General features: G+C 42.8%; 1 protein-coding gene across 3 annotated transcripts in view; it reads left to right on the top strand.

Moving 5' to 3' along the window:
• The first annotated feature begins 299 nt into the window (after window positions 1-299).
• The window catches only part of arhgef12a (Rho guanine nucleotide exchange factor (GEF) 12a), a 157,288-nt gene continuing 130,311 nt past the window's right edge, over window positions 300-27,276 (top strand). For all 3 annotated transcript variants that reach the window (XM_080732398.1, XM_080732399.1, XM_080732397.1), the window contains exon 1: window positions 300-2,009. In XM_080732398.1, the coding sequence (XP_080588524.1) occupies window positions 1,978-2,009 (32 nt within the window). In that variant the 5' untranslated portion in view covers window positions 300-1,977. The remainder of the gene's footprint in view (window positions 2,010-27,276) is intronic.

Below are 27,276 nucleotides of genomic sequence, written 5' to 3'. Positions count from 1 at the left end.
ATATATATACATATATAAAATGTTTAGTATTTATATATTTTATTATTATTTTTTTTAGTTTTTATATATATAGATATAGTAGGCCTACATATTTAGTTACATACATACATTTGTACTTTACTTATAAAATATCAAATAACGCAGGGTTTTCCCACTAGTAGTGTGTTCCCATTCCCATCACTATTCCCGGCGGAAGTGGTCAGGTCTGCTCCATACTGTGTGTGTGTGTGTGTGCGTGTGTGTGTTGGACTACACACAGAGAGACTAGTGATAGAACTCAGCTAGCTCAGGCTGCTACAGGGCGTTGCTAGCGGCACTAAAGTGGACTTTCTGCTGGGAAAACCATTTTTCCCAACAACTAACTTCTTCACCTCCTCCTCCGACGACAGTAACATTGTTACATTCATTACCACCAGGAATAAAAACTACCCGGCGTTGGGAAAAGGACGGCTGGAAGCTTTGGAAGGAAGAACCCCGGCTGCTGTTTTCTGTTTTTGGTCGCTGTTTTTTGTGACTTTGTGTGTGTGTGTGTGTGTGTGTGTGTGTCCCGACCGTTAGCTAGCCTAGTAGCCCAGGCAGCAGCCACGTAGCTAACGCTGCTAGCCTCTCTCTCTCTCTCTCTCTCTCTCTCTCTCTCTTTGCATCCACACACACACACAAGCCAAGGGAACACTGGTGTTTTAACATGGAGTCATGGATCTGATGCTTCTGATGTGATCTACAAACCCAGGAGGAGACCAACCAACCAACAACACCACCACCCCGCACACATCCATGCAGAAAATAGACATATTTAACGCCTTCGACACTATTGATGTACATATGTATATTTTATATCGGTGGCTGTGGAGTAGCTTCGGATCGTCGTTGAAGTGAAGAAGTTTGATTGGGGGTTTTTCTCTCTCTTTTTTTTGTGTTGCACTCGGACCAGACCGACATACTGCCGGAGCAAAGTTTTTTTTAAGTGCTGGAAGAAGTGGAAGAGAAGAGTTTTGTTGGAAAAACGCATTAAGAACTCATTAAACCCACGGAATCTAGCGTTTCTTTCCACCATCATCGAGACATATCCATCCATCCAGACACGCCATCATCGTCATCTTAACAAACTAACATTATCGTGTCGCTGTTAAAGCATCTAAAACTCTGGTGGGTTTTAGTTTTTTTGCTCGGTTTCTTTCCTCTCACGGCGGATCTTTGTTTTTTTTTCTCACCCCAACTCGTTTGTGGAGATTCTTTGGTCTCCATGGTTGGTCACCAGACTGGACCAGACTACCAGGGAATAATAAATACCAAATGAGACTGAAGGAATTCCCAACGACGACATCTTCAAAGATCTTGGTTTAAAACTAACCCCCACAAAGGCCATTGATTCAAGCTGAAGCAGGGGATCGGGGGTGGATCCACCAGCAGCAAGCCAAGGCCAATGTGTTTGCTTTTGTTTACATAAAGGAATACTTTAGCTCACGTTACGTACAAGAGATAAACATCAAAGAAGAGGAATCGTTACAAGAAGAAGGATCTTATTTGCACCAGAAGAACGTCTAGTCTAGTAGATGTTTCATTATTCATAAACCAAAAACCCTGGGCAGTCTGTCTGTGGGATATCTGGTTGTTTTACACTACCATAGGGCTAATAGGGCACCACAAGCAAGCCCTTGGGTTTATTTGTTTTTAAATGGTTTGCACTGAAGATATCTTCTTGCTGCCATCACGTTCAGACGAGGAGGAGTGTGGTCATCTGACGAACAGCAGATTGTTGGTGATTTTTCTCCTGGTGCTTGGACGTACGTAGCAAGCAGAAAGCCTCCTTACATTAGGTTGTTTACCCACATACAACACAACACACACACACAAACACCCTGGCCTGGCGTTGCTGAAGACAGGACACCCAGAGGAGGACACCGTCTGTCTCCATCACGCCGTGGAAAATGTTAATCGGATATAATCTGCTGCTGCAAATCTAAGACCGGAAGCCCAATGAGTGACACACAGTCCACTTTCACTGACAGGTAACAGTATATGTTTGTTTATTATGTATGCACACACACACACACACACACACACACACACACACACACACACACACACACACACACACACACACACACACACACACACACACACACACAGCCATTGAAGAATGTGGCATCCAGTGTTGTATGTAAAATAACTAAGTAGATTTACTCGAGTACTGTATTTAAGTGCAATTTTGAGATCTGATTCTGTGCTTTACTTGAGTATTTCCAGTTTCCAATACTTTTACTTATACTCCACTAGATCTCGGATCCAAATATTGTACTTTTACTCCACTACATTTATTTGAAAACTTTAGTTACTAGTTACTTTGCAGATGTAAATTATGATATTATAAACCATAAATTAACCACTTTAGCCCTATTTGATACCTAGGCTATTTGGAAATGGCTGATCTACAAGCTCGCAAGCGCTGTGAGCTTGTAGATCTGCTATTTTCAAGCATTTTGTACTTTTACTTTTGGTACTTTAGGTAAATTTCTTTCTCAAGTACATTTTGAATTCCAGACTTTTACTTGTACTCCAATATTTCTATACCACAGTATTTACTTGAGTAAAACATTTGAGTGCTTTTTTCCACCACTGGAAGAATGTGGCATCATCATTATGCACCCTGCCTCTGATGATGTGAAAGTCCTTCATCTTGCTGCATCTGTGCATCAGTCAGTTTAGGAAGCTCTCTCTCTCTCTTGACTAAGGCCATAAACCAAATTAAAATGGTTAAATTAATTCTGTGCCATGACATTGGTCTAAAAGACGAGTCACTCACACAGACAGCAGCAGCAGCCTGATGGAAACGTCTTTGTGAATGTCACAGTCAAGCACTTTTATGCTGCGATGCGCCTTGGTAATAACTCCGTGCCTCTGTAATACAATCTAATTACTGAGAAGGGTCATCGGGGCGTTGATGGAAACTGTGCTGATCTCAGCATGGGTAAATGGAGTCCTTCGCAGACAGTAAACTACTACTTGTCTTGTACCAAGGGGGCGGGGAAACCGGCCACTGTTTGTTTGTGTGCTAGGAGGGACAGTGGTTCTCAAACTTAGAAATGTGAAGGTCTCCCCTTAACTCTGACAGTGTCCAAATGGAACCAAATGGACCTGTCAGGGTCCATTTGGTTCCATATTGTATACCGTCAGAGTTACAGACTTTTTAGACTTTTTAATTTCAAGGTCTCCCCTTTCTCTGAGAGAGTACAACCAACTAGTTCCATTTGTACACTCTCTCTCAGCTGCAGACCTTCTTTTGAGGTTGATTTGGAGCCCCCTCAAGTCAGTGTTTCTCAAACTTAAACATTTCAAGGTCTCTCCCCTTAACTCTGGCAGTGTAGACAGGTTCATTTGGTTCCATTTGTACAAGGCTTGTATGGGTCAATTTAGACGAACCTACAGAGTCCCTGGAATCCACTTTGAGAACCACTGCCTCAAGTAATGTATTACTTGAGAACCACTGTGCTAGGCCTAGGACATGGGTAGCTAGCTATGGTATGGTCCTTGTACAGTACACCTTCCAAAATAGTCAGTCCTAAGTCTTTCAAGTCGACCTGCATTTGTTAAAAGTATCTGTGGACTTCACCAAAGCCAATAACGCTCAGCTAATCACCTTACAGGAAAGGATCGGTCAGATTGGATTTGAGCTACTGATACTAATGGGTTTAACCAGTGTCCAGTTAATTGTGGAGCATAGAGTTGCAATGTAAAAATATAGTGTTTTTTTGCCCCTCACTTCTATTACAGTTCAAGTTGTCAATTAGTATCTCTGTCCACTGAAGGTACCAGTCCAGGACACATTCCTTTATTAGATTAATTTAGTAAAAAGTGGTTATTATTATTATGACTGTTTCTCCTGCGGTCTGGCAAGGTGAGGTAACTGAGAAGTGAAGCTGTGATGTTGTGTCTGTCAAGCCATCCCTCTTGAATCCCACATACCTGCAAAGAGGGCAGGCCAATGCAGTGGAATGTAGCCTAGATGCTAGAGGAAGGCTTTAGATCCTATTCTTCTAATACAGTGGTTCTCAACCTGTGGGTCGGGACCCCCAGGTGGGGGGGGTCCCCACATTATTTTGGGTGGTGCCCAGATGATTAGCTTAATGTGCAACATTGTTTTCTCTCTCAACAGTAAACAAACCGACAAGTTTAAGTGTATAGAGGGTATAATATGCTCATTTCTAAAGAGACAATTTGAGGACTTTTTAATAACTCTAAAATGACAAATTAAACTTTGGCCAAATTGTCAAATATTAGAGGCAGACATTTTTAAAATTGCTGATCTATTGTGAGCATGTAGATCTGCTGTTTTCACAATAGAACAGTGTATAATGCCTCCCTCAACAAAATATAATGCCGCCCTCAACTCTAGTGCTCGTCAGGGTGGGGGTTCCCCAGTTAAAATATGATTATTTGCCTGAAAAGGTTGAGAACCACTGTTCTAATAGACATTAGACAATTGAATTGTATTTTGAACTTATGTCCAGGACATAAATTAGAAGACATAAATTAAAGCTGACTTGATGTAGTCTAGGCAACCACATTTTTACAGGATCCCTATTATTAGTGTATCGTCACAGCATTTGCCACAACACTACATATGGAGCTGAAATGCCTTTTGCTGGTTAAGTTTCCTATGTCATATGCAGTGCTGTGTTTTACCTGTAACGCACGTATACGGCGTCTGCTGTCGGAAATAAAACATATGAATAATAATCTGCCCCTGTGAACCTTTCAAAGTAGCGTGTTTGATAGGCATTATGCAATGGCGTCTGCCATGGCCACACAATAGCCGCGGATCATAGATTTATAGTATGCCCTCAAAAAGGTCTAGAACACACCACTGGTCATATGTTGTTGGAGCTTTAGTACCAAGCCACTAGAAGCATTTACGTGACCTTGTAATAAATGATGGTTCTTCTCTTGTTGAATGCAATGTATTGAACACCCCACAGTGAAAGGTTGCTATGCTCAGACATGTACGCAGCCCAGAGAGCAGTTTAGGACATTATCATGTATAAAATGCAATTCCTTGTTTGCCAGCTTGTGTGTAATAATGCCTGACCAACCATGCACGTCTTTCTTTAGTAACATTGATAGACTAGTCAGGTGGAGAAACGCCAAGACAAAATACAGACAGCTTGAACCGAGGCAAGACAAAGAATATGTTTCCTTTCACCATTAACTACAGTTTTGGAAAGCAAGTTGAATGCACTTCATTGCTTTCATTGAACAATTTCCTTTGTTTCATCAGCTATTTAATCATGTAATAAGTTGCTGGTTACTACAGTTTACAGTTTAGGCATTTAGCAGACGCTTTTAATCCGAAGCGACTTACAATAAGCAGGTAATACATCAATATAATAAGCATAGAGATAGATGGTGTCAGTACATCAACAACAATACAACAAATGCATAGGAATATCAATCTAGAAAAAAATATTAACATAGGTAGACCACACACCCAATCGTCTAAAAACCTTAAAAAAACAGAAATGCTATCTAGCTTCATGTGTGATCATCGAGGGAAGGGCAGTGTTACAGCAGTGCTATGGGTTTAGGTGGAGTCTGAAGAGGTGAGTCTTCAGTCCACGGCAGAAGCTAGGGAGTGAGTCTGTCGTTACTCCGCTAGAATGAACGCAGTCATGTAGGAAACCATTGTGCTACTGAAGAACTAGAATACAAACAGCATAATGTCATGCTTTGGAAGAAGAAGTCCCCAAGTATTTGGTTTAATTTGGGTGAAATCTGGCCGATTGGTCTGAATTGTTAATGAGGTTATAGGTCGGCTTGAAAGATTCTTATCCAAGATGATGGATGTGCAACCTTATTGATTAGTCATGATCTGTGCCCTCGCCTCCATTTCTCCCTCGCCTCGCCGTGTGTGTGTGTGTGTGTGTGTGTGTGTGTGTGTGTGTGTGTGTGTGTGTGTGTGTGTGTGTGTGTGTGTGTGTGTGTGTGTGTGTGTGTGTGTGTGTGTGTGTGTGTGTGTGTGTGTGTGTGTGTGTGTGTGTGTGTGTGTGCGCGTGCGTGTGCATGTGTGCAGGGATGTCGCACCAAATCCTGGGCCCTGGGTGCAAGGATTCACTGCGGGCCCCCCATGGATGTTCTTCATAGGGGGAGGAGGGGGTTTAACCCATTTAGACTGGGAACGCATTATTACGCGTTATTTTGTGCTTCAACTATTGAAAAATAGCAGATATACAAGCTCACATGCAAGCTTGTAGATCTGCTATGTTTGTAAAATCGTGAACATTTGTGCAAGCCTTTGAATATTTCAAATCTTTTTTTTGAAAAACCTATGTTTCTATGTCAGTGGTGCTCAAACCTTTTCATGTGAAGGACCCCCAAAATGATATGTTTTTGGCCACGGACCCCCATCTCAAAATATTTAGTTCCAGGGACCCCCCAGAAGCAGAATTTGAGTTACTAAAATTCGCTTAAAAGATTTGCACACGTTTTCACGACTGCTGTGAGCTTGTATAATCTGCTATTTTTCAATAGCTAAAGTATAAAATAGTTGAGGCCCCTACGTACCTCCACCTTGGGGCCCTAGTAACTCAGTCCCACTTCCCGCCCCCCCTTGTGACACCCCTGTGTGTGTGTGTGTGGTGTGCATTTTGTTTTTGTTAGACTTGGCAAGGGCAGTGTGATGCACCACTAGCATCCAGCCGGTCGGTGGGTCAGTTTAGTGTGCTGTGTGCTGCTAGGTCTTTGTCATAGAGTTCTGCTGATCGCCACGTTTTTTTCCCACCCCTCCCCTGCCTGAGGCCCCCTGGGAAGTGCTACTAGTGACATCACACTAATGGTAAACAATAGCCTTCAGTGGCTTTCACTCTGTATGCATGTATGTGTGTACCCCCCCCCCCCCCCCCCCTCCCCCCAGGTCTGCCACGCCAGTCTAGCCCAGGTATTCTCTCATAATAGATACGGTGGAATGGGTGTCTCCCTTCATTAGCACGATTTACAGTTTAGGCATTTAGCAGACGTTTTTAATCCAAAGCGACTTACAATAAGCAGGTAATACATCGATATAATAAGCAAGATAACATGTCGGTACATCAACAACGATACAACAAATGCATAGGAATATCAATCTAAAAAAAAAACTATAACATGGGTAGACCACACACCTAATCAGTAAAACACTTTTCTAAAACCTAAAAATGCTATCTAGCTTCATGTGTGGTCATTGAGTTTTACAGTAGTGCTATGGGTTTAGGTGGAGTCTGAAGAGGTGAGTCTTCAGTCCACGGCGGAAGCTAGGGAGTGAGTCTGTGGTTTTAAGTGCGACAGGGAGTTTATTCCACTGTTTGGGATCTAGGAGGGCAAGTTGTCTGTGACGAGTGGATTTTTGTCCTGGGGCTTCTGTTAGCCATCCCTGTGTTGTCTGATATGAGTGAACGGGTGGGGTTGTAGGCTGTTGTATTGCTGTATTGACTTTGACCTCTAAGGACCTTCCAGGGAAAGTGCTCATGTGCGTCTTGCGGTGACATGCTTCCTAGTTTCTTCTTCTCTGAGCTGTTATTGTTTTGTTTTTTCGCACTGTTTTTTTTTTTACTTTGCACTATTAAGTTGGAACTATTGCTGTATTGACTTTGACCTCTAAGGACCTTCCAGGGAGAGTGCTCATGTGCGTTTTGCCGTGACACGCTGCCTAGTTTCTTCTGCTCTGAGCTGTTTCTGTTGTTTTTTTCGCACTGTTTTTCGACATTGCACTATTAGGTTGTGTTGGTAGTTTCTGAGTATGTGTCTTGTTTAACAATGGCAGTGAGATACTTGTTGCACTAACTAGCATTGAATGCTTTGGTCTCTTTTTGTAAGACACTTTATGTATATATACTTATATTTAATTCGCCCCCTCTATTGATGCACCTTCTCTTTTTTGGTACTGTACTGCTCTTGTTTTTACTCTTATCTATTTTTTCCCACTTCTCTGTAACTTTGTAAATAACTGTATACTGCTGTGCTACAACTGGACAACTAAATTTCCCCCTTGGGATAATAAAGGTATCTATCTATATCTATCTATATCTATTTCTGGCTATTAGTGATGATCATGAACCCTAGCGTCCCCTACTCCCCTTAGGGCGATCATTCTGTGAAAATAGAAGATGTGCAACAACCTCACAATGAGTTTTTAAATCAGCTATTCTAGGCAACAACAAAAAATGGTCTAGAAGGAAAGAAGTGTATCAAATATAGAGTCAACAAAGTGTATTGGGTTTAAATGGTTAAGCCAGTTTGAAAATGACAATAACATTGTTATTATTCATCTTACTGCAATGGCATTCTGGTGACCGATTATCTGTGTATTTGATGTCTGACAGCTTGGTCGCTGTAGAGCAGGGGTCTTCAACGTTTTCAGGCCAGGGACCCCTTAGCTGAGAGAGATATGAAGCAGGGACCCCCGCTACATATTGTGTTGTAGATTAAAAATGTTCATAGATTTCTTAGACATCTTAGACTTGTTTGACAGCACTATGTTGGAGTAATGTGTATTTTCAGACATTTAACCACTTAAATCGTCAAATACTTAAGTCTGCTCTTCTTTTCCCTCTACAAACCTCTTTGTCAAAAATAGCCGATCTACAAGCTTACTGCGAGGCGTTGTAAGCTTTTAGATCTGCTATTTTTGGCTAATGTTCCACTAATGTTCCAATAGGGATGCTAGGGTTCAAGTGGTTAATATAAAAAAAAAGAAGAAAAAAAAATTGTCAACTTGAAAATGACAATAACATTGTTATTATTCATCTTACTGCAATGGCATTCTGTCGACCGATTATCTGTGTATTTGATGTCGGACAACTAGGTCTCTCTTGTAGAGGCTTTAGGCTTCTTTCTGTCACGCAGCTCTTCTACCGCAGACAGTCGATGACGATAGAGTTATGTCAGCTGCTGCTGATGAACAGGGAGTGATGTGATGTGGGCTGCAGTTAAACTGAACGCTGGAATCAAACGTCCAGAATCACACACAGAGAGAGAGAGAGAGAGAGCTCAGATCAGAGCTGCGGGGACTGCTGCTGCTGACATGCAATGGAAACTAATACTTTTGATAGATTGACAGTTATTATTGGATGTGCTTGCAGCACACGCACCAGCTACAATTAGGGATGTGACAATATGAAAATGCCACATCACGATTATTGTGACCAAAGAAATAGCGATTTTTACGATATTATCACGATAATCTAAATATCCCCAACATCCTTTATCATTATCCTGGGCGGAACATTTGCCAAAAGATAGCCGATCTACAAGCTCACAACGCGTCGTGACACGTTGTGAGCTTGTAGATCGGCTATTTTTTGGCAAAGAGATTTGGTAGAGTGAAAAAAAAAATACTATCAAGTAAGTATAAGTACGTTTTACCAATAGAGGGTTTAAATGGTACTGGATATGCAGCTCAGCAATTACAAGGTGAATTGATCCTAGTGCATTACGTAGGACGATTTCCCGATAAATTACATCTCCACGATACGATTATCATGAGTGTTTTTAATCACGATAAACGATAATATTGCTTATTGTCCCATCCCTAGCTACAATAAAGATGGCAGCGCATACTAATGTCCAATCTGGCGCGCTGTCAGCTTCAACATTCAAATAACAGACCTGCACGCTCACAGTGTCACTTTCTCCCAAGCTGAGTGCTTACTGCTTGTAATCTTTCAATTGGTTAAAATACAGATTGGTTTAAATCAGTGGTCCTCAACTGTTTCAGGCCGCGACCCCCAAAATAATCATATTTTAACTGGAGACCCCCCCCACCCTGACGAGCACTAAGAGTTGAGGCATTACATTTTGTATAACACGGTTCTATTGTGAAAATATATTTTCAAAATTTCTGCCTCTAATATTTGACAATTTGGTCAATGTTTAATTTGTCACGTTAGAGGGATTCAAATGTCCTTAAATTGTCACTTTAGAAATATACCCTCTATACACTTAAACTGTATGTTGGTTTGTTTACAGTTGAGTGAGAAAACAATGTTGCACATTAAATTAATCAATTGAGGACCCCCCCCAAAATAATTTGGGGACCCCCCTGGGGGTGCCGACCCACAGGTTGAGAACCACTGGTTTAAATAACATTGCATTCTATAAAACAGGTCCCGGATTGTAGCTGTAAGAAGAAAGCATCTTTTGATTACCGGCCTGTAAGATGCAATCTAATATGTAAATATAGGGCACAACAAACCGAGAATGGAAATAGGGCAGTGACATTGTGATATTGTTATGATGTTGTGGCTTTTTTGATGTCTAGTATTTTAACTCTTGCTCGTTCCCAATAGAGGGCTTTGACTTTCCCCACGACCAGGCAGTGACACAATGTGCCCGAATAAATCATGTTCTCTTTCCCTCACTCACAATTCAGAGCCAGCCTGGCTTCCAGTCAGAAAAAAACTCCCTCGGAGTGATTTCCAACCATACTCGAAAACATAATTATAGTAGCCTAAACACCCAAGCTTGTCATTAAAACAGGCCCGCTTACAGCATGGCTCGGGTCATGACAACAAATCCTAAAGTGTGCTGCATATATCACCCGCCCGTAAAGGTTCGCCCTGGTCTCACGGTTTTCCCACGGGCTACCCGTGATCCGTCATCCAGATTATAGTTGTTTAGGCTGCTGCTGTTTAGGTCACAGGACCCTTTCTCTCTCATTTAACCCTGCCTTCTCCTGCTTGGACGGAGAGTGTGTTCTCCTCTCTTCCCCCGCCAACAGAAAACATACATTTCTGTCGCGTCATTCGTCCCATGCTTCTGCTCACCTTCAAACTAGCCTGGCCGGGATCCCTTCACTTTTCAGGGGTTTGATCCGGTCGGGAGCGGAAACTACTCTACGTCATGTTGTAGTCCTAGACGGACTACACTTTGGCTGGAACTATCAAACCGGAAACAGTTTAAAAGACAACTTTGTTTTTTTACAACACAGGTTCATATTTTGGATAGTCATTAGAGAAAAGAAAAGATGAGTGTTAAAATGTTTTCATTTACTTCTTTCTATCGTTTTAGTGATTTTAACGATTTTGATTTGTGGCTAAATATTTATTGATGCACCGCAATCTTTCATGGGCAGATGTGACTTATGGGGGCTGGTGTAAATGGTAACAAAGAAATTGCCGGCTTTTTGTGTCTAAAAAGACATATTTAGCCACTTGTACGCATGCCCCCACCCACTAAAATCTAAATACTAAAATCACTAAAACAATTGAAAGCAGTAAATGAAAACATTTTAACACTCACCTTTTCTTTTCTCTAATTACAATCAAAAATATGAACCCATGTTGTAAAAAAACAAAGTTGTCCTTTAACCCAAAATAATTCCCCTGCGCTCAAGAACATACTTTTTAGGGCCTACCTAATAAACCCCTTGATGAGGCGTAGCTTTGCTTTTGGAAAATCCGTTTTGTATTATGCGTCTTTTAGTCCAACTCGTAGCGGCTGGCGAAAGACTACACTAGGCTACTGGAGCATTTTAACAGGGATTGGGGAAACAAACGGGGGGAACCAAAACAAAGCGACGCCGCTTCTTCTGCTTGTGGTTTCCGCCTAGACCGGATCAAACGGCCCGTTGTAAACCAATACCAAGGCTTTCCCCATGAGAAAGCCTGGTGACTCGAGGTTAACTTCAAACAGCCCCGACGCGCGCTTTCCATCTCCCTCCTACTGTGTGTGTATTAGCAGACTGATTCCTCCGGGTTTTAACCCATTTAGAACGGGTACACATTATAGTGTATTATTATTTTATGGTTTTTGAGCGGTGGTCACAACGCTCCTATACGTGGCCGTGTGTGTGGGTATGTATGTATGTATGTATGTATGTATGTATGTATGTATGTATGTCTGTCTGTATGCGTGTCTGTAGCCTGCAGTAACCTTTTCTGACCACACATGTTAAGGGAGGGGCGCTGTTGTTCAGACTCACATTCACACACACGCACACACACACGCACACACACACACACACACAGCCTCCACCGCTCAGTTCACACGAGTGTGATTTTTTTTGAAAAATAGCAGATATACAAGCTCACGCTGCGAGCTTGTAGATCTGCTATTTTTGAAAAATCGTGAAAATTAGAATTTTGACCCGATTCTATAAGTGTCTTACTAATCCTTCTAAGATCTTTTGAAGAACCTATGTTTCTATGTCAGCAATCTGGCCAGCCATCGTCAAAGAAAAGGTCCTTTTCACTTAACTGGAGCTCAGTTAGTCTGTTCTTGAGAGACTACTATGTCAGTGGTTCTCAAACCTTTTCATGTGAAGGATCCCCAGAATGATATTTATTTGGCCACGGACCCCCATCTCAAAATATTTCGTTCCAGGGACCACCCAGAGGCAAAATTTTAGTTACAAACGTTCGCTTTGAAAATTCACATTTCACGACCTTTAAAAAAAAAAAATAGCAGATCTACAAGCTCGCAGCGCGGCACTCGGTGCCGCGCTGTGACCTTGTATATCTGCTATTTTTCACTGGTTATTCAATAATCATAGGCCTAAATGTGGGTTGTTAATCTGTCTAGGCCGGCCCTCAGGGACTAGGGTAGAAGTCATCAGAATGTCACTGCAGTGTAAATGAAGAGTTTAGGAAGAGTCTACTCACACCTGGACGTCACTTTGGCAGGCACACAACAACAGTGACTGCACTGTGTTCTCATGTATATCTCTCTCCCTCTGTCTCTCACCCTTGCTCTCTGTTGATCATCAGCGACCATTGTAGTATTTGGGACTTTTTAACATTAAGCCAGGGGTTCTCAAACCTTTTTTTAGGCTGTGACCCCCAAAATAAACATATATGAACTGGGGACCCCCACCCTGATAAACACTTGGGATTGTAGGTATTAGATTTAATGTGACTCGGTTCCACAGATAAATATTGTTTGCGAGGCGTTGTGAGCATGTAGATCTGCTATTTTCACAATGTTCGCCTCTTGCTTACTTCATATTTGACAATTTTGCCAGTTTGGTATTAAAACGGCCTTGAAAGTCCTTCCATTGTCACTTTATAAATGTGCAAAACCCTGTATATACTTATACTGTATGTTGGTTTGTTTACCGTTGAGTGAGACATTTTTTTTTACATTAAGCTAATCATCTGGGGACCCCACGTTTGAGAACCACTGCATTAAGCTTACCAGGTTTGTTGGCTTTGCTGTTAATCAAAAATGAACACGACCCTCATTCTTACGTTGTTTGAGGAAATGTGTGTAATGTAGGGCTCCGAACAAGAGAAATGCACTCTGAGAAAAAGAAACCCGGGGTCGTTGGGGGTTTGAGAAACGGGACAGTGCCCCAAGGCTGGTGATGTTGTAGTGTGGGTGGGGAACTGGGCATGATCCAGGGGGGTGCTGGCCTTGGAGTGCTGGGCCACACTGAGGGGTCTATCCAGGGGCGTCACAAGGGGAGGGGAAAGTGGGACTGAGTTACCAGGGCCCAAGGTGGAAGGGCCCTAATTATTTTATGCTTTAGCTATTGAAAAATGGCAGATATACAAGCTCACAGCGCGGCACCGCAGTGCAGTAGATCTGCTATTTTTGAAAAGTTGTGAAAATGTGTGCAAATCTTTGAATATATGTATTTTTTAAGAGAACATTTGTAACTCACATTTTGCTTCTGGGGGGTCACTGGAACTATATATTTTGAGATGTGGGTCCGTGGCCAAATACATATCATTTTTGGGGTCCTTCACATGAAAGAAATTTGAGTACCACTGCCAAAAAAACCTTAAAAGGATTTGAAACATTCAAAGACTTGCACAAATGTTCACGATGTTTCAAAAATAGCAGATCTACAAGCTCGCAGTGAGCTTGTATATCTGCTATTTTTCAATAGTTAAAGCACAAAATAATGCATATAATGTGTTCCCTGCAGTCTAAATGGGTTAAACCCTCTCCCCCTATGAAGACCATTCATGGGGGGCCCTCAGTGAATCCTTTTACCCAGGGCCCAGACTTTGGTGCGACGCCCTTGGGTCTATCCACCTCGTCTTTGTGACGCTGATGCCAGTGGACACCCTCTTCAGTCCGTCCCCGTCCGCCCTAAGAGAGCTGCAGGGCCTAACCATTACACTCACTGCATAAAAGGCGACGTCCCACAATGGAAGAGAAAGGGCACCAGGGTGAAGAGCGCCGCTCCGCTGTCTTCTTGCCACAAAGTGTCACGTCCTGGCATGTCTAGCGCCCGTGGGTCTTTTAGCAGTGAACTAGGCTAGGTCCTTCCAAGTTGAATGTGCACGTGACGCCGCGAGAGAGACCCCCGCCGCAACGCTGCGCCGCCGTGGCCTTAATTGATCTGTTGGTGACAGCTTATCGCAGACGCCTCCGTGTTTATTTCGCCGCAGACTGATAAAGAGTAACCTTTCAGTGTCTGCTTTGATTGTTTTTGATTGTTGATTGTTTAATGCAGGGATCTTCAATGTTTTCAGGCCAACTGCAAGGACCCCTTAGTCGAGAGAGAGATGAAGCAGGGAGTGGGACCCCCAAAACCCATAGATACCATATAGTTTTGTCGTTTGATGGCACAATCATCAGTGTATTTTGGATTCATGTCAATTTGTGTTTTCGGATGTTCAACCACTTGAACCGTCAATACTTAATAAAGTCGACCTTTCACTCTGTACTTAGTCCGCTGTTTTCTCCTCTACACCAAACCTCTTTGCCTGAAATAGCCGATCTACAAGCTCACAACGCCTCGCGGCGTTGTGAGCTTGTAGATCTGCTATTTTTGGCTAAAGTTCTCCGAATAAGGACACTAGGGTTCAAGTGGTTAATATAAAAAAGGAGGAAAAAAATGCCTCTATCACACAAAGATTTGGAGGACCCCTGTAGTAACTCCGAGGACCCCTCTGTTGAAGACCCTTCGTTTAATGTGCTTTTTTTTGCTTTGTTTAAAGCTATACTGTGTATAAGTTGCTCAACTTGTGGTCAGTAGCTCTATAGCAAACCTCGGTCGCGTCCGCGTCTTTCGGCCGTTTTTCGGTTCTCACACCCCCGCGTCTGCCTCCACCTCGCCGAGATCTATCTTTTATGGGGTCCCTGGTTCCTGTGCGTTCAGCCATTCCGGAGATACACTCCTAGGGTTGGGATCCATTTGGTTTTAACCGAGTCCGATTCTTTTTCGGTTCCCCCAAATCGGTTCCGGGTAGAACCGGTTCCTATAACGGTTCCGGAAGTTGTATATAGGCATATATATATATAGAGAGATATTCTTCTTTCAATATTAGAATAAAGTGATTCCCTGATTACTACAGCAACTTGTATAACTACTATTTCAACTTAACCACAATAACAATGGAATGCATGGTTAAGGGTGGACGTTCAAGTAGTGGAGAATACATGGTTATTTAACGGCACGATGAATAGCCGATCTACTACAAGCTCACAACGTGTCGCGCGCGACGTGCTGTGAACTTGTAGATCGGCTAGTCATTCGTTGTCATCATCATCCCAGCTTCTACCAGTGTGAAAGCTGAAAGGAGCGAGTTGCTGACTGTTGCTAGTTCTAGTTATTCATAAAACCTCAGACAAACATTGCGTCCGTCATATGGAACACCATGAATGAACTGCAGTACAAGCCGAGTGAAATGGACATTGCGCCGTGGGGGAGGCTCTCCATGTCGGAGTGGAGAGATGCACCCGCGCCGTGGTTACTCCGTTAGCAGCTAGCTAGGCTACTGAAGAAAGTGAAGCAGCAGCTGCAGTCACTGGTACAGATTTTAGGAGACTGCACATTTGCACGAAAGGATTGCACTGCATTTCGTGCACTTTGCATGCTTTTCCCCCTCTCTTGTAAGTGCAACCACACTCGTGAGTAGTTTTGATGCTGCGCTAACGTTAGCTCCGTCTGTCTCGAAGGACGCTATCTGATCGTCGTTCAGCAGCAGGCGTAGAGTGTGGGCATAGAGAGTGGGCGTATCCACCTCACTCACACATGTAGCGAGACGTCACAGTCGCTTGCAATGCACACAGCTGGGCCAAATGAACGCTCATGAGAAATACCAGGAACCGTTATAGGAACCGGTCATAAAAATATGATGGAACCGGCTCCGGTTCTTCAATTTCGGAACCGGGTACCCGAAGAACCGGTTCCGGATCCCAACCCTATACACTCCTTCATGCTTCACCGTGCACCCGAGTATAGAGACACACGGGAGACTACAAATATGGCCGCCCTAGCGACCCCACTCCAAGATGCGCTGTGATTGGCCGGCAGTGTATAACCCTCGCTGTGATTGGCCGGTAGTATGATGACGTCATTTTGCCGCGAAATTCTCCCCCCCTCAAGGCTCATAGAAAACATATAAAGAGAAGGCTTTTGAAGCTGAAAATAACGGAGTGGGGGTTCTAAAACTTTAGCGATTTAACAGTTAGGACCATTTTAAGATTTGTTTTATAAAAAAAGTTACATGGTATAACTTTAAACGGTAAACACACACGTCGTTGTGTCGTGTGTGTCTGATTCTGACCGAGCCAGACAGAGATGCAGGAGGCAAGTTGACATGCAACATCTCTGCAGTGGTTGGATTTGATTTATGTGGCCTGCTTAACGCGCACGCACGCACACGCACACTCACTCCCTGCATCTCAGAGTTAGATGCTCTAATTGAATGCAGTTGCCTTGCGTGTGTGCGTGTGTGTGTGTGTGTGTGTGTGTGTGTGTGTGTGTGTGCGTGTGTGTGTGCGTGCCAGGCTTTGGCAGTGGTGTAGAAAGGGACCAGGAACCTGCTGCTGTACGGTGATTAATCTTCTAATGCCCATCCCTGCTGATTCAGTGGTGTCTGGACGCACTAGCACACACACCACTCTTCTCTGTAGACAAGAAGCGGTGTCGGAAATACAGATTCTGTCAATGGCCTCTGTCTGACTGTCTCCCGCTTGCAACAGGAAGGATAATTTGCCCTCCTGGCCCCCAAACTGTGGAATAAACTCCCTGTCGCACTTAGAACTACAGACTCACTCCCTAGCTTCCGCCGTGGACTGAAGACTCACCTCTTCAGACTCCGCCTAAACCCATAGCACTACTGTAACACTCCCCCTTCCCTCAATGACCACACATGAAACTAGATAGCATTAGTATGTTATTGTTATTTCTAGATTGATATTCCTATGCATTTGTTATACTGTTGTTGATGTACTGACATATTATCTTGCTTATTATAGTGATGTTTTATCTGCTTATTGTCAATCGCTTTGGATTAAAAGCGTCTGCTAAAATGCCTAAACTGTAAACTGAGGGACTGGCTTCTGTGCTAACCGAAATGGCCTTTTTTCAATCGATGCAATATTTGCAACAAGTGAGACATTGATTGAACGTTGGAACAGAAATGTGGCCAGATGTTAGACTGTGTGGAAAAGTCCACTTGAGTGAGAAGAAAAGGAACACAGCGATGAGGAGTGATGATTGCAAGAATCTCACACCAAAAGAAACACGCTGGAGCAGGGGTCTTCAACCTTTTCAGGCCAAGGACCCCTTAACTGAGAGGGAGATAAAGCAGGGACCCCCACACTACATATTATATAAAATCGTGCTGCAGATTTTCATCGACTTGTTTGACAGCACTGTGATTAGCACATGTTATTCGTGTTAATGTGTGTTTTTTTTTCCAGACATTTAACCACGTTGATACTTAGTACATTTTGACCTTTCACTCTGTTCTTGGTCTGATCTTTTTTCTAACCTCCACACCAAACCTATTTGCCAAAAATAGCTGATCTAGAAGCTGTAGATCGGCTATTTTTGGCTAACGTTCTCCTCAGAATAGGGATGCGAGGGTTCAAGACAAGTTGTTGTAACTCTGAGGACCCCCTAGGGGTCCCGGACCCCATGTTGAAGACCCCTGCGCTGGAGAGCATTGGTTCTCACTTCTCAGACGTTTTTTGTTTCAAGAACCCTCATAACTCGGACAGTGTACAAATTGAACCGAATTGAGTTACAGGTTGGTCAAGGACCATTTTGGAACGCCCTCACGGAACCCAGAGAGGGTCTGTAGCAACTCATAATGTAATAACGGCTCATAATGTAATAAGGGCTCATAATGTAATAAAAAAAATGTAATAAAAACTCATAATGTAATAATCAGCTCATAATGTAATAAAAAAACGAGCGCATAACGTAATAACAGATTTTTCAATAATGTAATAATGTAATAATGTGTTACATTAAGAACCTCCACATAGGAGGCTCATAATGTAATAAAACTTCATAATGTAATAATGGCCTATTTTTTTGGTAAATATCATGGTATTTGCGACCGACCTCCACGGACCCCCAGGGACCCCCAGGGACCCCCTGCCACCGCCGCCAAATAGTGCAAAAATGACCAAATCAACACCCCAACTGGGCTGCTCATGGGGGAATTCCCAGGGACCACCGACTCCTGCTACTCCCAACAGTCCTTCACCTTCATTGGTTTAACTTTGCCCCGCCCCCTCCCCTCATTGGCCGAAAGTTTATTTGGCTTTACTCATCAACTGTTTGTCGTACAAACTTGTGGGTGGTGTCAATTGACTTGATTAAGAGTCCTTAACCTTAATTGGTTTAACTTGGCCCCACCCCCTCCTCTGATTGGCCGAAACTTTATTTGGCTTTACTCATCAACCATTAAGTCAAACTTGAGGGTGGAACCAATGCCACTCACAGGCCTTTTTGTGTACATACTGTGACCTGATGGTCGCTTATCTCCTGATTAGGGAGCCTTACTGGTATCATGGTAGTATCATGTCAGTATCATGGTCATTATCCTGGTCAGTATCCTGGTCAGTATCATGTCAGTATCCTGGTCAGTATCATGCCAGTATCATGTCAGTATCATGGTCAGTATCATATCAGTGGCATGGTCAGTATCCTGGTCAGTATCCTGGTCAGTATCATGGTCAGTATCATGTCAGTGTCATGGTCAGTATCATGTCAGTATCATGGTCAGTATCATGTCAGTGTCATGGTCAGTATCATGTCAGTGTCATGGTCAGTATCATGGTCAGTATCATGTCAGTGTCATGGTCAGTATCATGTCAGTATCAAGGTCAGTATCCCAGTCAGTATCATGCCAGTATCATGTCAGTATCATGGTCAGTATCATGTCAGTATCATGGTCAGTTTCATGTCAGTGTCATGGTCAGTATCATGTCAGTGTCAAGGTCAGTATCCCAGTCAGTATCATGCCATATCATGGTCAGTATCATGGTCAGTATAATGTCAGTATCCTGGTCAGTATCATATCAGTGGCATGGTCAGTATCATGGTCAGTATCATGCCAGTATCATGGTCAGTATCATGTCAGTGTCATGGTCAGTATCATGTCAGTATCATGTCAGTGTCATGGTCAGTATCCCAGTCAGTATTATGCCAGTATCATGTCAGTATCATGGTCAGCATCATGATCAGTTTCATGTCAGTGTCATGGTCAGTATCATGCCAGTATCAAGGTCAGTATCATGTCAGTGTCATGGTCAGTATCATAGTCAGTATCATGTCAGTGTCATGGTCAGTATCCCAGTCAGTATCATGCCAGTATCATGTCAGTATCATGCCAGTATCATGTCAGTATCATGGTCAGTATCATGTCAGTGTCATGGTCAGTATCATAGTCAGTATCATGTCAGTGTCATGGTCAGTATCCCAGTCAGTATCATGCCAGTATCATGTCAGTATCATGGTCAGTATCATGTCAGTATCATGGTCAGTATCATGTCAGTGTCAAGGTCAGTATCCCAGTCAGTATCATGCCATATCATGTCAGTATCATGGTCAGTATCCTGGTCAGTATAATGTCAGTATCCTGGTCAGTATCATGCCAGTATCATGTCAGTATCAAGGTCAGTATCCCAGTCAGTATCATGCCATATCATGTCAGTATCATGGTCAGTATCCTGGTCAGTATCATGCCAGTATCCTGGTCAGTATCATGGTCAGTATCATGGTCAGTATCATGTCAGTATCATGGTCAGTATCATGCCAGTATCATGGTCAGTATCATGGTCAGTATCATGGTCAGTATCATGGTCAGTATCATGTCAGTATCATGGTCAGTATCATGGTCAGTATCATGGTCAGTATCCTGGTCAGTATCATGGTCAGTATCATGTCAGTATCATGGTCAGTATCCTGGTCAGTATCATGCCAGTATCCTGGTCAGTATCATGGTCAGTATCATGTCAGTATCATGGTCAGTATCATGGCAGTATTGTAGGCTATATCATGTAGGGAAGGAAGGTCACCAGTCTCTGTCTGTCTGTCTGTCTGTCTGTCTGTCTGTCTGTCTGTCTGTCTGTCTGTCTGTCTGTCTGTCTGTCTGTCTGTCTGTCTGTCTGTCTGTCTGTCTGTCTGTCTGTCTGTCTGTCTGTCTGTCTGTCTGTCTGTCTGTCTGTCTGTCTGTCTGTCTGTCTGTCTGTCTGTCTGTCTGTCTGTCTGTCTGTCTGTCTGTCTGTCTGTCTGTCTATCAGCAGGATCACACAAAAATGTCCAGACTGATTTGCACAAAACATTGGTGGAGGGGTGTAGTATTGGCCAACTTGGCCAAAAGACCCGATAAGATATAATATATATATATATATATAATATATAAGATAATAAAAACATGTTTTGACAAGGTCTTTGTCATGTGTTTTTGAAAGAAAGATGGTTAATTTACTTATTTGAAAAGACCAATCCTTTAAGTGTTTTAATGTATAAGATAAGAGATAAAAGTTGTATTGATCCAGCAGGGAAAATTCAGGCTCCACAGTCTGCAACAAAATATATACAGTATATGTACACCCTGAGCAGTGCTAGCATAGTGTTGACGATTAAAAATAAAATAGAACACACAGAAGCATAACTGCTTGTTTCCGAGCAAGTTAGTCCACCAAGCGAGATGATTGTAGATAATATTGTAGATATTGATTGAATTATTACCTATAATATATACACATATATACATATGCCTACACTATATTGATTGTATAGATAATATTTCAAGATACATTAGAGACTAAAAGGTATTGCATTATACATTTATGCTGGTGAAGAATTCAAGAAGACTGTAATTATATATGTGGACAGACATTCTGTCTTGGCCCTTTTTCAATGGAGGTAATAATTATGATAGTTTTCAAAAACAATTGGCAATTATTACATTAATAACTTTTATTACATTATGAAGTAATAAGGGTGTGATCCTGCTGATAGTGAGACAGACAGACAGACAGACAGACAGACAGACAGACAGACAGACAGACAGACAGACAGACAGACAGACAGACAGACAGACAGAGACTGGTGACCTTCCTTCCCTACATGATATAGCCTACAATACTGCCATGATACTGACCAGGATACTGACATGATACTGCCATGATACTGACCATGATACTGACATGATACTGGCATGATACTGACCAGGATATCTGACATGATACTGGCATGATACTGACCAGGATACTGACATGATACTGGCATGATACTGACCAGGATACTGACATTATACTGACCAGGATACTGACCAGGATACTGACCATGATACTGACATGATATGGCATGATACTGACTGGGATACTGACCTTGACACTGACATGATACTGACCATGACACTGACTGAAACTGACCATGATACTGACATGATACTGACCATGATACTGACATGATACTGGCATGATACTGACTGGGATACTGACCATGATACTGACATGATACTGACCATGACACTGACATGATACTGACCATGATACTGACATGATACTGACCATCACACTGACATGATACTGACCATGATACTGGCATGATACTGACCAGGATACTGACCATGATACTGACATGATACTGACTAGGATACTGACCATGATACTGACATGATACTGACTGGGATACTGACATTGATACTGACATGATACTGACCATGACACTGACATGATACTGACCATGATACTGACATGATACTGACCATGACACTGACATGATACTGACCATGATACTGGCATGATACTGACTAGGATACTGACCATGACACCGACATGATACGGTCATTATACTGACATGATACTGACCATGATACTGGCATGATACTGACCAGGATACTGACCATGCCACTGATTGCGACCGAAGGTCGCATAATACTCTGAAGAACCGTGTCACTTGAGTGTCCTTCCGTATCCTCGTGACCGTCCGTATCCTCTGTGATGTCAGTGTGATGTCAGCGAGTTGTGACATCACTTCCTGTACAGGGTGGCTACACGAAATGCGGATAACACTATATATGGAGATAGTCCAGTCCATCATGTCATATGGGACTAACGTCATAGAAAGTAGCCATTGTTAGGCCGGAGTCATTGGCTGTCTAAACATGGAGATGTGGATAACACTATATATGGAGATAGTCTAGTCCTATATGTCATATGATATGGGACTACCGTCATAGACAGTAGCCATTGTTAATCCGGAGTCAATGGCTGACTGTCTGTACAGGAAGTGATGTCACATGACATACTTTTTATGCCCATATATGAGTCCTAACATGGAGATGTGGATAACACTATATATGGAGATAGTCTAGTCCAATATGTCATATGGAACTACCGTCATAGACAGTAGCTATTGTTAGGTCGGAGTCAATGGCTGTCTGTCTGACTGTCTGTACAGGAAGTGATGTCACATGACATACTTTTTATGCCCATATATGAGTCCTTCTGTACCACATCTCCATGTTTAGGCAAACTCCACACAGAAAGGCCCTATCGCCAACCCAACCTAGGGTGTGATGCATTAGGGCCTTTCTGTGTGGAGTTTGCATGTTCTCCCCGTGTCTCCTAGGGTTGATACCCTCACAAAAACATGAACAAACTCCCCCCAGAATGACAACAACTAGAATCGTCAGAGAAACGCTGTGGTTGGCCAGATGGTCAAGAATTGGCGCGACCTCGCCCTTTAGGGCGAGGTCATTTGGACCTATACATGGAGAAATGGAGCAAACCTGTTTGGCCTAAACATGGAGATGTGGTACAGAATGACTCATATATGGGCATAAAAAGTATGTCATGTGACATCACTTCCTGTACAGACAGTCAGACAGACAGACAGACAGCCATTGACTCTGGCCTAACAATGGCTACTGTCTATGACGGTAGTCCCATATGACATGATGGACTGGACTATCTTCATATATAGTGTTCTACACATCTCCATGTTTAGGCCCTATCGCTCACACCCTAGGTGGGGTTGGCGATAGGGCCTTTCTGTGTGGAGTTTGCATGTTCTCCCCGTGTCTCCTAGGGTTGATACCCTCACATGTTCTCCCCGTGTCTCCTAGGGTTGATACCCTCACAAAAACATGAACAAACTCCCCCCAGAATGATAACAACTAGAATCGTCAGAGAAACGCTGTGGTTGGCCAGATAGTCAAGAATTGGCGCGACCTCGCCCTTTAGGGCGAGGTCGCATGTCACCCTGAGGTCGCATTCCACCCTCAGGTGTCTTACTAGTATGATACTGACCATGATACTGACATGATACTGGCATGATACTGACCATGATACTGACATGATACTGGCATGATACTGACCAGGATACTGACATGATACTGACCAGGATACTGACCAGGATAATGACCATGATACTGACATGATACTACCATGATACCAGTAAGGCTCCCTAATCAGGAGATAAGCGACCATCAGGTCACAGTATGTACACAAAAAGGCCTGTGAGTGGCTTTGGTTCCACCCTCAAGTTTGTACGACAAATGGTTGATGAGTAAAGCCAAATAAAGTTTTGGCCAATCAGAGGAGGGGGTGGGGCAAAGTTAAACTAATTAAGGTTAAGGACTCTTAATCAAGTCAATTGACACCACCCACAAGTTTGTACGACAAACAGTTGATGAGTAAAGCCAAATAAACTTTCGGCCAATGAGGGGAGGGGGCGGGGCAAAGTTAAACCAATGAAGGTGAAGGACTGTTGGAGTAGCAGGAGTCGGTGGTCCCTGGGAATTCCCCCATGAGCAGCCCAGTTGGGGTGTTGATTTGGTCATTTTTGCACTATTTGGCGGTGGTGGCAGGGGGTCCCTGGGGGGTCCCTGGAGGTCGGTCGCAAATAACATGATATTTACCCAAAAAAATAGGCCATTATTACATTATGAAGTTTTATTACATTATGAGCCTCCTATGTGGAGGTTCTTAATGTAACACATTATTACATTATTACATTATTGAAAAATCTGTTATTACGTTATGCGCTCGTTTTTTTATTACATTATGAGCTGATTATTACATTATGAGTTTTTATTACATTTTCTTTATTACATTATGAGCCCTTATTACATTATGAGCCGTTATTACATTATGAGTTGCTACAGGGTCCCTGGAGCGCACTTTGAGAAGCACTCCGGTATAGACTTGTTGTCGTGAGATATCATTATAGGCGCGAATATAGCCGATCTACAAGCTCACAATATGTCTCTTCGTGACACGTTGTGAACTCATGTTGATCGCCATGATCGTATATAGGGGCTTATGTGGTTACCAAAGATACCAAAGCCTTGTCTGGAATTCCTGCTGTGATGCCTATGATGAGCATTACCACCATAGACATAGAAAGGTAGACGCCTCCTTCGGCTCTGGTGCATATGCATCGAGGGACCGAGGCAATCCGTGTGCATCGCTTCCACGTGCGTCACACATAGGGAAGTTGCTAGACCAATCAGAGGCAGGTGGGGGGGCGGGTCTTTACGTACGGAGCCTGTAAGAACAGCTGAGCCGCGCAACATCGGAAACTGGCTCTGTTGAATTGAATTGTAGTCCTTGGTTAAGTCCTGGAAAAGACGCGCTGTGATTGGCCAGTAGTCACATGACTGGCAGCGTTCCCTTGGTTTTCCCAGGAAGTCCGGACTACAATTGTTGCACGTCGCTCCAATGAACTGCAGGGGAGAACGAGGCATTTCGCTTTTTATATCTGTGATTCCCACACTCAATGTATTAGTGGTAGGGGCGTAACGATACATTTTAACAGCGATACGATATGCATCACGATACATGGTTAACGATACGATACATGGACGATATTGGTTCATTCATGGTGATACGATACGATTCGATTCAATGATTTAAAATCGATATAGTAACTATTTAGCAAGGAAATGAAATCTGTGTAAAACGTGTCAAAAATCTATTATTATGGAAGTAAACGCTGTGATTATCTAGCAAATACATGGACATTATATTTTCAACACATATGGACAAACCCACCTTGACATGAACACTGAGATTTATCGATAGACTAAGAGTAGCTATATGTAATGGAAAGGTAATTAAACCTCTCTTTTTCATTTTCCCTCTTTAGGAGATCTGACTAGAAGACAGACTGACCCGCACACTGCCGCTTGTCCGTTTCAGAAAATGTATTAATGTAGCAACGTGTCGGTCACCAGACCTTTCTCAAGCTCTCATTTTCCCTCTTATAATTGCCAAATACAAGACACAAATACTTAGTTTCCATACAATCAATTATTTGCATTGCAAAACGATTCGATACCGATTACCACATTTTAGAACGATACGATACGATACAAAGCCAAAACGGTACGATATTTTGCTTTTGCAAACGATATATTAGATTGTTGTAAATTAAAATCGATTTTTCGATTCAGTTACTATATCGTTACACCTCTAATTAGTGGTGTAGTCTGTGTGATATCTTCTGATTGGCAAGCCGATGCAGATGTTAACTTGTTAAAGGACCACTTCACCTCTGGGACAACCAGATCTTATTTTATTGTTGTTTGGGACACGATCAACACAATCCTGAGTTATTTTTTTGTGTTCAGTCTGTGTTTTTAGATATTTTAGTATCAGCATGCAACAACTGCATGCCACAACTGGTCATATGATGCATGTTGCATCATATGACCAGTTGTTGCATGCTGAAATACTAAAATATTTAAAAAACACAGATTGAACACAAAAAATAACTCAGGATTGTGTTGATCGTGTCCCAAACAACAATAAAATAAGATCTGGGTGTCCCAGAGGTGAAGTGGTCCTTTAAGTAATATAATGCTTCAACCCGTGGTCACCGAACCAACTCACAGTCACCACCAGCACAGCGTTGTTGAGGCGGGGGTAAATGTATGTGTGAGGACTTCAATTATTTACTCGGGTGTCTCCGGCCTTAAAGCTGACCTGTGGTAGGGCATTCACCAAATATTCGAATATTCGAACAATCGAATATCAAAGTCACTATTCGACGTTGTTCACCGAAGTCGAATATTCGCTTATTTTATTTTTTATTGTTTTCTCTTTAAAAAATATATAGTTTAAAGCTTGGCTAGATAGGAAGTCATAAGAGTGAGTTGTCAATGCCCCTGGTGGATGAATTTGTTAATACCAAGGTTTCTCAAACCTTTTTAGGCCGTGACCCCCAAAATAAACATATTTGAACTGGGGACACCCACCCTGACAAGCACTTGGAATTTTAGGTATTACATTTAATGTGATTCTGTTCCGCAGATAAATATTGTGAAAATAGCAGATCTACATGCTCACAACGCCTCGCGTTGCGAGGCGTTGTGAGCATGCAGATCGGCTATTTTCACAATGTTCACCTCTTGCTCACTTAATATTTGACAGTTTGACCAGTCCTGTCGAATATTTGACTATTCGAATACTTTGAGGTCGAATAATTTGAATACTAAAAAATCACTATTCGTGAATGCCCTAACCTGTGGCCAGCGTAGAGACCAGAGAGCCACCTCATCCTCCTCCTCCTCCACCTTCCTTCCCCTCCCCGTTGTTGCAAAACAGCAGACAGCGTAGCGTGAAGAAATGTCTATCCCCCGGCCCTCGCTCGCTCGCGTCAGGAATCCTGATGAGGTTTATTGGGGCAGAAAGGCCAGCGTTTTCCCCTGAGGCTGTAGTGAGAGAGCTAGGGGAAGCTAGTATCTACCATGCACCACACCTCCCTGGCTCTCTCTCTCTCTGTCTCCCTGTGTCTCTCTCTCTTGCATACTTGAGCTCTCTTTTATGTGAGTTTAGCTTTTCTCTCTCCCCCTGTGCAAGCTCTCTCTCTCTCTCTAACACACACGCGCACGCACACACACAGGGGTGTCGTCGCACCAAATTCTGGGCCCTGGGTACAAGGATTCACTTCAATTATTTTGTGCTTTAACTACTGAAAAACAGCAGATATACAAGCTCACAGCGCGGCACCGAGTGCCGCGCTGCGAGCTTGTAGATCTGCTGTTTTTGAAAAATCTTGAAAACTTGACGTGGATTTGTCATTGAATATTTCAA

Source organism: Nannobrachium achirus, assembly GCF_963921795.1.
Source record: "Nannobrachium achirus genome assembly, chromosome: 8".
Lineage (NCBI taxonomy): Eukaryota > Metazoa > Chordata > Actinopteri > Myctophiformes > Myctophidae > Nannobrachium > Nannobrachium achirus.
The sequence above is the reverse complement of the archived record's forward strand: the minus strand, read 5'-3'. Positions and strand labels throughout refer to the sequence as shown.